General features: G+C 44.0%; 1 protein-coding gene across 1 annotated transcript in view; it reads left to right on the forward strand.

The window, feature by feature from the left end:
• FAM227A (family with sequence similarity 227 member A) overlaps positions 1-12435 on the forward strand; it is a 49314-nt gene that overhangs the window by 27160 nt on the left and 9719 nt on the right. The window contains exons 12-13 of the mRNA XM_006071325.3: positions 6668-6737; positions 9290-9384. Of these exons, the coding sequence (XP_006071387.3) occupies positions 6668-6737; positions 9290-9384 (165 nt within the window). The remainder of the gene's footprint in view (positions 1-6667; positions 6738-9289; positions 9385-12435) is intronic.

The raw sequence follows: 12435 nt of genomic DNA on the forward strand, positions 1-12435 counted from the left end.
CTCCACACAACAACCAGAGTGACCTTTTTCAGACACACACTGGCTGAGGTTCCTGGCTTAAACCTCACCAGCTTCTCCAGTGCCCCCAGTCCCCTGAACCCAGCCTGAAATGCTCTGCAGAATCCAGCCACCTCCACCTCTCTCTCCTGCCTCCTCACTTCCATTCCCTCGCTGCACTTCCTTCTGCCTCTGGGACACTCCAGGCCTGTGTCCAGTTGGGTCACCAGCTGTCGCCTTTACCTGGAACGTGCTTCCCTCAAGGCTCCTGAGGGAAAGGGCTGGCTCCTTCTTGCCCTTCAGATTCCAACTTGCTGTCATTACCTTAGCAGTGTCCCTGGCTCCCTAGTCACTGTTATCATATTGCCTGTGATTCCCCACACAGTACATATCATGCTCCCTGCTAGTCTTTTTTTTTTCTTGTCTGCATGACATGTGTGATTCCTAGTTCCCCAGTAGGGATCGAACTCGCACCTCCTGCATTGGAAATGCAGAGTCTTAACGACTGGACTGCCAGGGAAGCCCCCTGCTATTCTTCCTGCAGGATTTATATGTTGTTCAGTATCTGTCTCCCCCTATTAGAATATAAACTCTATGAGAACAGGACCTCTTTTCCTTTATCCCTCTTCTATCTCAAGCTCCTGGAATAGACTGAGCACAAAGAAGATACTCAACAATCATCTCTTGACTTCACAGAGGAGGTCATCTATGTCAACTCTTCAGCCTCTGCTTAGCATATAATGTGCTTAGTCACTCAGTTGTGTCTGACTCTTTGCAACCCCATGGACTGTAGCCCACTAGACTCCTCTGTTCATGGGGATTCTCCAGGCAAGAATACTGGAGTGGATTACCATGCCCTCCTCCAGGGAATCTTCCCAACCCAGGGATCGAACCCAGGTCTCCCACTGCTCTATACATGTCAGGAGGCTTCCCAGGTGGCTCAGTGGTAAAGAATCTGCCTGCCGATGTGGGAGACACAGGAGACTCAGGTTCAATCCCTGAGTTGGGAAGATCCCCTGGAGTAGGAAATGACAACGCACTCCAGTAATCTAGCCTGGGAAAGTCCATGGACAGAGGAGCCCGGCAGGCTACAGTCCATGGGATCGCAGAGTCAAAAAGAGTACAACTGAGCATGCACACACGGTATAAATGTCAGCCTCCAGAAGTACAGACAGAACAGGCACTGTGGAGGGCAGCTGTCACTCCCAGACCGAGAAGAAAATATTATTCAGTGTTTTTGGGCTGCCTGTCACAACTGTGTCAAGCAAATGTATTTTCTTTGTACTGGAATACATAGAATCTTCTGACAGTTATTTCAGAAACCCGGCTAAGAGAGTCCATTTTCTGCCCCAGAAATAGAAATAATCAAAAGCTTTCCAACCTTAAAAGCAGCTGAAGTTTTACTGGGCAAACCAGAATGGAGGGAGTCATTGAATTCCACGGTGGGGACAGAGCTTCTCTCTTGTTTTTAGCAGACACGCTTTCCCATCTGCTCGGGGAGATAGTTGGCTGTGTTCAAAATGTGCTTTTCAGTGGCAGCAATCTGTCTGGGAGTCCACAGTTGAACCGACGAGCGGCAGGTTTTGAGTCTTACCCTGTGGCGTGCCCTATTCCAGCTTAATGTTGCGAATTTGCAGAGTGGGAATAAAAAAGCTTCTAACTATGTATCTGGCTTCCCCTGTGAGGCTCAGCTATAAATAAGGGCTCCTACCTATTAGAGACTGAGTCACTTGTTCACTTAATAAATATGGGAGAATAGTCAAATAAGACCTTTATAAGGAGGAGTCATCATCGTAGTTCTTATTTGCAAACAACGGAAGCTAATCCAGCTGCTTTAAACAGGAAGAATATAATAAAGAGTATTAGTGGTACTAGTATTAGTGGAATAATAGTAATATAATTAGTATTCAGTTCAGTTCAGTTCAGTCGCTCAGTCGTGTCTGACTCTTTGGCGACCCTATGAATCGCAGCACACCAGGCCTCCCTGTCCATCACCAGCTCCCGGAGTTTACCCAAACTTGTGTCCATCGAGTCGGTGATGCCATCCAGCCATCTCATCCTCTGTTGTCCCCTTCTCCTCCTGCCCCCAATCCCATAATTAGTATTAGTGCTATAGTAAAGAGTATTAGTGGTACACGGTTCCCAGGATGGGCCAGGGCATTAGTTTCAGAGGCCGTGCCACCAAGAATGATGTGCGCTGACCGATAGTGGGGACTAATGCTTGGAACTCCACTCTTCTTTCCTTGAAAAGCCAGTTGCTCCTGTTAGAGTCTTTCCAGAAGCTAAAGTCTGCTTGGTTCCTCACTTCCTCACGTTGCCCATTTCCAGCTTAAAGTCTCAGGCAGGTGCGTTGCATCTGAGGGCGAGAGCCTAGGTAAAATGTCTGCGCTCAGCCACAAAAGAAGCTGGGAGTGTAGCTCAAGTCTTTCACTTACTTTGGGGCCTGGGTCTTATGTACATGGAGAGAAAAAAAATGAAAGTGTTAGTGACTCAGTTCTGTCCAGTTAACTCTTTGCGACCCCATGGACGGTAGCCCACCAGGCTCTTCTGTCCATGGAATTCTCAGGCAAGAATACTGGAGTGGGTTGCATTCCCTTCTCCAGGAGATCATCCCAACCCAGGGATCAAACCCAGGTCTCCCTCATTGAGGCAGATTCTTTACAGTCTGAGCCACCAGGGAAGCTCATGGAGTACATCGAGAACGTGTGACAAATGACACATCCAGGATGTGCTATTTGAGTCGAGAAACAAAGGACGAGAAGGAGCTAGCCGTTAGAAAAGTGAATGAAAGAACCTTCCAGGAAATGAGAACAGCATGTGCAAAGGCCCTGAAGCAAAAGTGGGGAGTTAATATATTCAGGGAACGGGGAGAAGGCCAGTGATCCTGTAGCCCCAGTGTGAGTATGGAAGAGGGGCAGGAATTGATCCTGGAAAAGTGGCAGGGGCTATATCCTGGAGTGTTGGCTCAGCCACAGTATGGTGTATGGATATAATTTCAGTGCTACAGGAATGCGCTCAAATAGGGGAATGACATCTGATTTCTATTTTTAAAAGATCACACTGTCTTCTGAAGATGGAGAATATAATGAAGGGAGGAGACAGGACACCAGTTAGGAGGCTTTTGTAGTTGTCTAAGGGCTTCCCTTGTGGCTCTGCTGGTAAAGAATCCGCCTGCAATGTGGGAGACCTGGGTTCGATCCCTGGGTTGGGAAGATCCCCTGGAGATGGGAAAGGCTACCCACTCCAGTATTCTGGCCTGGAGAAGTCCATGGACTAGTCCATGGGGTCGCAAAGAGTTGGACACAACTGAGCGACTTTCACTTTCAAGGAAGAGGCAGTGACAGCAGGAGGCAAGAAGCAGAGGCCTAGAGTGTGTTTTGGGGATTTTGATCTTTCAGGACGTGCTAATGGATGGCTTTGGGAGTGGGGTGGATAAGAAGGAAAGGGAGGAGTCAAGGATGTGTCCCAGTGTGTGGCTTAAGCAGCTGAGCAGTGTGTGGGGTTTGTGAGATGGAAAGTGTAGGGTCTGGGGTAGGAGACTATCAAGAGTTCAGTTTTGAAGTTGTTAATAAGATGCCTGTGAGAGGTGCAAGTGGAGATGCCACATAGGTAGTGAAACATACTAGGCTAGACTGAAGGACAGGCCAGGGTTACGGAAAGAAACAATTTCTACCCTGTGACAAAATATGGAAACTACAAGTGAGTGACCACTGTGGAGCCATAGGCCAAGGCGGGAAGACATACTAGGCTTGGTTCAGAAGAGCTAAATTTTCGTCTAGGTGAGGCCACCTATCAGGTAGATCGCTTTATCAGTTCTAGAGCAAATCTGAGCCTTTGTGTTCTCGTTTGTGAAATGGGCATCATGGCTGGTATTTTTTAAATTAGTTAATTTTATTTTTGGCTGCATTGGATTTTTGTTGCTCACAGGCTTTCTCTAATTGCTGCGAACTGGGACTCCTCTTGTGGAGCACGGGCTCCGGGCTCAAGGGCTTCAGTAGCTGTGGCTTCCAGGCTCTAGAGCACAGGTTTAATAGTTGTGGCGCACGGGTGTAGTTGCCCTGCAGCATGTGGGTTCTTCCTGGACCAGGGATTGAACCCATGTCCCTTGCATTGGCAGGCAGATTCTTAACTGCTGAACCACCAGGGAAGCCCATGATTCGTAGTAATTCTTAAAGATTCAGTCCAGGGAGAGGTGCAGTCCCACAAATTGTTGTCTAGCCATGTCCTGTCAGAATGTTTTCTCATTTTAACCAGAATTTCCTCAAGTTCCAGAGCAGAGGTACATAAGGGTCATTTAACAATAATGACCCAAATACCTGACGCTCATTCCTGTACCTGCTGATTCCAGATCGGCCAAGCCCACGTCCCTCTCAGACATTTCTGGGCATCCCCAGATTGAGTGTCAACAGTGGCTCAAAAGCTGGTCTCCCTGCTGCTCTGTTCCATCACAGCTAAGCCTTCAGTTCAGAATCTGAGTGGCAAGGTTACAGGGCGGAACGGTCCCATCTCCACTGTGCTGCGGTGGGAGGGGGGTCCCAGAGGAGTCTTAATTTACTCCCCCATCCCAACAACATGCCTCACATGCTCAGAGAAGGGGTTGCTGATCAGAACACATGAGAGTGGGTGGGAAGGTAATTTGGAGAGTCCACCATGTGCGAATTTTCTTTGTGTGTATCCTATCCTAGCATTTACAGCATCCCTGCATGGTAGGTCATTATTATCTTTATCTAACAAAAGGAGAAATAGACTGAAACTGGTGAAAACTTGCCCCAGGCCACATGACTAACTTCAGCTGATGTAGAAAGCTGTTAATCTGAGCTCTTTCTGCATCATCCTACTGCCTCTCCAACAAATGCGAGGGTCTAATGACTTCATGGCAACCCACTCCAGTGTTCTTGCCTGAAGAATCCCAGGGACGGGGGAGCCTGGTGGGCTGCCATCTATGGGGTCGCACAGAATCAGACACAACTGAAGTGACTTAGCAGCAGCAATAACTTCAACCAAGTCCATCTCCTTGTGACTATTCTCCACTCCATGACAGAGCTCTCTGAAGCCTGTAATCAATGAGTGTGATGCTTCACTGAGCTCTGGGAGTGTCTTTTCTCTAACAAATCCGAGTAACCACTTAGACACTGCAAAACGCAGCTGCTGTTGGACAACCAGCTGCATGGTGGATGGGAAGTCCTTTCAGCTTTCTTCTTCCCATTCAAATATCATATTTATGTAAAAGCAAAGTGATGATTGTTGAGGCTGGAGGGCTGTTTGTCTGCCACTTGGTGGGCCATCTGTTTAAGACTGCCAAACTCCTACTCGTCTTTAAAGACAGAACGAAAATGTCTTCTCTCCTTGGAAGCCCTCCAACTCTGCCCCAAACAGAATCAAGCATTCCCACTGGGGCTTCCTAGAATACTCTGCTGGTCCTGCTTGTGACAGATTATCAGCTGTTTCCCAATATTTGTAGTTTCTTCCCCCTGTAGAAAAGAGAGTGACTTCCCGGGTGGTCCAGTGGCTAAAACTCTGCATTCCTCATGCAGGGGAGCCGGGTTTCGATCCCTGATCAGGAAACTAGATCCCACATGCAGGAACTAAGGATCCCGCATGCTGCAACTAAGAACAGGTGCAGTCAAATACATAACACACATAACATAATTTTTTAAAAAGAGAGAAAACCTGTAAAGAAAAGGTTACATTTCCTTCCCTTCCTTCCATCCATGTGTAGCCATGTGACTAAAATCCAGTTAATGAGATATAAACAGATGTGCCATGTGGCAGTTTCTGCGAGTCTTCCTAGAAAAAAAGGAAGATTCCTTCATCTCTTTGTCCTTTTCTCTATTCTGCTTGGAATGTGAATGTGATGACTGGAGCTCTAGTTGCCATCTTGGACCCTAAGAATGAAGGTCCTATCTTAGGAAAAGTGGAATAGAGCTGGAAGAAGTCAGAGTCCCTAAGATTTATCACAGGATAAATAATGTATAAACCCTGAATTGCCTACCTTCAGACTGTTATATGGGAGAGACATTGAATCACTATTAATTTCAAGTCTCTGTCACTCATGTGCAAACCTAATGCCGGGTTGTATTACCTCTGTAACAAACAAGTGGTACTTTCCAATTACCTTAGCATAACTGTGGTTTTGTATTATCGTCCCTGCTAGACTTGTAGCTCCTCTCAGCAGGGACTAGGTTTCAGGTTTGGCTCAGTGCCAGACACATTAGTAGTTGCTCAATGAAATATCTTCTGAAGGAGGTGTGGTGAGTGATTGCATAAACAACCATGCAATGTCTGCAGAGCACTTCAACCATGAGCAACAACTGCGCTTTGCATTCGTTAGCTGACTTAATCCCCTTAAGAACCCTGTGAGGAAACCGAGGCAATCAAGACGTTCATTGACTTGCCCAAGATCACAGGGCATTGTGACAGGGCAGAGAGTAGAACCCCAGTCTGCCTCAGGCCCCAGCTCACGTGTTTTTCTACATCTCTTTTCCCCATGCTCCCAGGATGGAGGGCTGAGTTGTTGAGCTGTGCCTGAAAGGTCTCCCTTACATGCCTTTGCTGAGAACAATGAAAGATACCTAAGAAATGGCATGCATACTTTTTGTATTCCTCTCACTACCAGTTTTACTAAATTTGTTCTTCTGTGATTTTTGTGTGTGTTTTCTCTCTCCTGGAGTCTGCTGATGTGAATTCAAGCAATGAGAGAGCCAGTTCTGCCCAGAAAAATTCAGCGGATGGCCCAAAAGGTACATTAACCGCCCAAAGGGTTAATGATTTAGTTATTATCTTCAAAACCCTACTTTCTTGTTGTTTTTTTAAAACCTAATCTGCTGTCCTCATTTACACTAATGATTCTAGCCTTGGGTCTTGGAAGTAGGTAACATCTTAGGAGAAGACATAATTGTCTTTTCAGTTCAGTTATCACTAATTAAGTTCCACTTTTGTAATAATGAGTTCAGCACAGTGTTGATATCTGTGGGGAAGAGAGATTGACGGCACTGGAAAAAGAAACCTAAGAGATGATTACTGCTCCTCTCCCCCATCAGAAAATAGAATTTATCGAGTTAGAAACCTGTTTGTGCCTGGGTGTTAATTTATTGGGTGGGCCAAAAAGTTCATTTGGGTTTTTCTGTAAGATAGTGTAGAAAAACCTAAATGAACCTTTTGGCCAACCCAACACAAAGGTGACTAAGTGACTACATAGGTCAGTGCCATTAAAAAAAACCTTCATATTCTCAGTTCTAGAAATGGGAGGCATAGCTTGCCATGCAGGGCTATAGGAGGAAGCTCCAGTGTTGTCAGGAGGCAGAAGGGAGTAAGGGGAAGGCATAGGCCACAGCCACTGGAATTTCCTTAGGAAAGGCCAGATATGACAGTGTAAACAGCATAGGATTGGCTATATTGAATAATTCTGGTGGGCTTTAGGGCATAAAGGTTGTCCCTAGTTGTCTGACACCTGGACCAGGATGATTTAAGTCAGGAGAAATATTGGCTTGGTGTGAGAGTTAGATGCTTGCTCCTTGGAAGAAAAGCTATGACCAACCTAGACAACATATTAAAAAGCAGAGACATTACTTTGCCAACAAAGGTCCGTCTAGTCAAAGCTATGGTTTTCCAGTAGTCATGTATGGATGTGAGAGTTGGACTATAAAGAAAGCTTAGCATCAAAGAATTGACACTTTTGAACTGTGGTGTTGGAGAAGACTCTTGAGAGTCCCTTGGACTGCAAGGAGATCCAACCAGTCCATCCTAAAGGAAATCAGTCTTGAATATTCATTGGAAGGATTGATGCTGAAGCTGAAACTCCAATACTTTGACCATCTGATGCGAAGAACTGACTCATTGGAAAAGATCCTGATGCTGGGAAAGATTGAAAACACGAAGAGAAGGGGATGACAGAGGATGAGATGGCTGGATGGCATCACTGACTCTATAGACATGAATTTGAGTAAGCTCTGGGAGTTGGTGATGGACAGGGAAGCCTGGCATGCTGCAGTCCATGGGGTCACAAAGAGTTGGACACAACTGAGCAACTGAACTGAACTGAACTGTGAGAGTTAGATAAAGAAGGTGATTCAGACATGGCCTCTGGTCATGCGGGAGATGTAATCAACTTTGGTCATTAGTTTGGCCCTGTAATTAATGGATCCCAAATAGACAAATACAGAACCTAAGAAAACTGTTAGAACATAAACTCTTAAGTATCATTCTAGATTATTTCACACGTCATCAGTATTTGAAAAGTTAAGCAATCTTTTTTCTTGATGGAGAAAGGGAGGTACAAAGAGGTATGTAAATTATATCTCAGTAAAACCATTAAAAATACCCTCAAACTTGAGGGCCACTCATTGAGAGGTCTAGAGGGGGCTCCAAATAGAGGTAAATATTTGTGGGAGACTTTGCAAGTCCCCCAAATCTACATATATATTTAATTCATGTAGACCTATGAGTCAAAGAGGAAGAATTAAAGGAAATTAGAAAATATTTTGAGCTGAGTAGAAATGAAACCCCTTTTTCTAATATGAAAAATGCTACAGAGTTTCTTCTCAACACTAAGCATTCCACAACTGTTTTAGATATAGTGATTTTATTTTTTTCTGTTTGAGTTATTTGTACTTTGTAACTATTATAAATAATGCTGCTGTGAACATTCATATGCAAGTTTTTCGTGTAGATATATGTTTTCATTTCTCTTGGGTATATGTATACCAAGGGTGGAATTGCTGGGTCGTATGTTTAGCATTTTGAGGAACTGCCATGCAGCATTCCAAAGTGATCATCGTACACATTTTAAAGAATGTAAGAGGAGAAAAATACCGTATTATATTTACTATAAAGAACCAGATAGGTTCACAATATATATCATATATTTATTATTTATATTCTATATTTACTGTATGTATTGTACTTATGATAGATAACCAGGTATTTACAGTTCCTGTTGCTTTTCCTTCATTTCTGAAGTTCCAGGTTTCCCTCTGGAATCCTTTTCCTTCTTACATCCCCTCCTCCCACCAAAAAAAATCCTCCATTTAAAATAGGCCTGCTGGCAATTCGTTCTCTTGGTTTTCTTTCTTCTGATAATGTCTTTATTTCACCTTCATTTTTGAAGGATATTTTTTCTGGATATAGAATTCTGGGTTGACAGTTCTTTTCTTTCTGTACTTTTCAATGTTGTTCCACAGCCTCTGGTCTCAATGGTCTGATAAGAAATCCACAGTCATTTAAATTCTTGTTTCCTTTTCTCATCATAGCTGACAATTCTATCGATCATTTTTTGCTAATATTGTACTGACAGAGCATACCTATCAGACTCTGGTTTTGAGGAGACCCACAAAACAAGTCAAGAGGATTTCAGCAGCAAGAGAGCTTGAGAGTATGGTTCCTAAGCAGGTGAGCACGTGATTGCAAGTTGCATAGTAGAGATGGCTTAAAAGGTGCTAGGAGTTCTGGCTAGAAAATTTAGGTCTGTGAAAATGTCAGAGTAAAAACTGGGGTGTTTCTGATTGTAGACTCGGTTAATACAGTAAGGAAATCTCCTGCAGATAATTATTGACGAAAGTGGGCACAAGTTTGGGTGAGCATTTAGCCTGGATTTCTCCAGATTTAAATTATTTGCTTGAAACTCAGGAGCCTGGGTGTAATGCAAAGAGAACCCTGGGCCTCCGTTTCCTACTCTATAAAACGTGAGCAATAATTCCTAGGTCCTGGTGGTCTTATGAGGTTTATCTGAGGTAGTGATGATAATTAACACGTAATAAATACTTACTATATGTCAGGCATTATACTAAACCTATGGAGAAGGAAATGGCAACCCATTCCAGTATTCTTGCTTAGAGAATCTCATGGACAGAGGTGCCTGGCAAGCTACTGTCCATGGGGTCGCAGGAGTCAGACACGACTTAGCAACTAAACCACCACCACCACCACCATACTAAACCTGTGCATACAACATATTTTATTTTACTGTCACAATCCTTTGAAACAATTAGTCCTGCTATTCTTTAGTTTATTAGTGAGGAAATTGATGCTCAGAGCATGCTGAAACAAATACCCAGCATAGCCAAATAAGTGTGCATGTGTGTGAAGTTACTTGTGACCCTATGGACTGTAGCCCACCAGGCTCCTCTGTCCATGGAATTCTCCAGGCAAGATTACTGGAATACTGGGTTGCTATTTCATAATGGCACAGACTGGCCCTCGCTGGGAGATGGGGCTTTAGGAATTATGGGACTAAATGATCCTTGAGTTCCCTTCTGACTCCAAGTTTCTGTGATCCCAGTGGAATCTTGCTAAAGAGTAGTGATTCCCAACTGGGGGCCGTTTTGCCCCCCAGGAGACATTTGGCCATGTCTGGAGGCATTTCTGGTTGTCCCAACTGGGGGTGGTGGGGGCAGAGTACTACTAGTATCTATTACATGGAGACCAGGGATGCCACTCAGCATTCTACAGTGCCCAGGACAGTCTCCCACAGCAAAGAATTATCTGGCCCCAAATGGCTAAGTGCCAAGGTGGAGAGAGCCTGCTCTAGATAAAGGAAATCTCATTGAAGCAATTAAAATGAATAGGAATAGGGACTTCCCTGGCACTCCAGGGGCTAAGTCTCCACCCGCCAAATGCAGGGGGCCCAGGTCTGGTCCCTGGTTGGGGAACTAGATTCCACGTGCTCCAACTAAAGATCCCACATGCAACGGCTAAAAAAGATCCCGTATGCTGCAACTAAACTAAAAGAACACACCGCAACTGAGACCTGGTGCAGCCAAATATTTAGTAAATAAATACATATGTTTTTTTAATTAAAAAATAAAGTAAAATAAAACAAAGTAAATAGGATTAGAGAATAATGTGGTTAGGTGCTGCTACAGTGTTTATTCATGACAGAGTTTTTGTCTGGTTAAATTATAACCACTTCTTCAAAATAAAAGGTATTAAAAAAAAATAACAAAAGTAGTACACAATCACTACAGACATTTTGGAGAAAAGGCAGAGGAATATAAGGAAAGAAAACAAATCACTGTCAGCCCCTGCCTGTTCTCTTTCCTCATCTCTATTCAGCATCTCAAACACAGAACATCCCAAACAGGCCTCTTGATTGTTCTACTCTGTCAACCTTTTCTTCCCTAGACTTTCCCAGCTGGGCAACTGGTACCTAACCCTTTAGAGTCATCATTGACTCCCCTCTTTCTCACACCTACTTTGACTCCATTAATAAATCCTGCCATTTCTGCTTTTACAGTATAATCACAAATTATATGATACAGTATAATCACTTCTCACCTGTCTCCCAACTACCCAGCCCCAGCCCCAGCACTAACCGAACCACTGTCGAGGCCTCCTAAGTGCTCTTCTTGCCTCCATGCTCACCCACTGCAGTCATTTCTCCACACATCAGTTAAAGGGATCTTTAGAAAAAAATTAATCAGATCATGTTGTGACCCAGCTCAAAACCTTCCCAGTGGCTTCAGTCACACTTAGAAAATTCTAACTCCTTTCTGTGGCCTGGAGACCCCACTCCTTCTTCAGCTTCATCATTTGTTCTCTTTTGAGCCACGCGGGCCTGTTTTCCATCCCTCAGCCACACCGAGCTCCTGTCTGTCTTGGGGTTCTCTTGCATTTGCTGTCCCCTTTGCCTGGAACATTGCACAGATCTTCCTTCCATTGTTCAGAGTCTGCCAGGATCGCTCCTCCTCAAGGCAGCCCTCCCTGACCACCCCATGGAAAAGATTCCGTTCCTCCCCAGGCTCCCATACCACCACCCACACCCCTTGCTCTGCTTGACTCTTACCTGAAGCCCTTATTATTCTGTAGTATCATGCACACTCTTACTTATTGATTAGTTTATTGTTTTCCTCTCAACTATAGTACAAGCCCTTTAGGGCTGGAATGTGTCGTCTTATCGGCTGATATGCCAGTGTCTAGATCAGTGTGTGTACATAGTAGTCACCCAGTATATATTTGCTGAGTGAGTTGCTAACATTTTAGGAACTAGGCTTCTATTCTCTCATCTATCTTTTTTTGGTTGATTTATTTCATATAATTATATTTATTTCATACAATATACGTAATATTATCTACCTAATTTTGTATCTTGATTTTTAAAATTACTATTGCATCTGAAACCATATTTTAGTACCAACTCTTAGTAAACATTTTAATAGTGACATACTATTCCTTTGGGTAGAGATATCAACATCTCCTTGAACATTTAGATTATTCCAGTCTTCTGCTGTACTAATTATCACTGCAGTAAACATCGTAGTGCGTAAGTCTTTTTTGCTTGTGGGTAATTTTCCTTAGGATAGCATCCTAAAATGAGTTCCTAGATAAAAGATATGAGTACTTTTACATTTCTTAATATATACTGTAAAAATGGCTGCTAAGTCACTTCAGTCGTGTCCGACTCTGTGCGACCCCAGAGACAGCTGCGCACCAGGCTCCCCCGTC

This window comes from Bubalus bubalis, chromosome 4 (genome assembly GCF_019923935.1).
Source record: "Bubalus bubalis isolate 160015118507 breed Murrah chromosome 4, NDDB_SH_1, whole genome shotgun sequence".
NCBI classification, from domain to species: domain Eukaryota; kingdom Metazoa; phylum Chordata; class Mammalia; order Artiodactyla; family Bovidae; genus Bubalus; species Bubalus bubalis.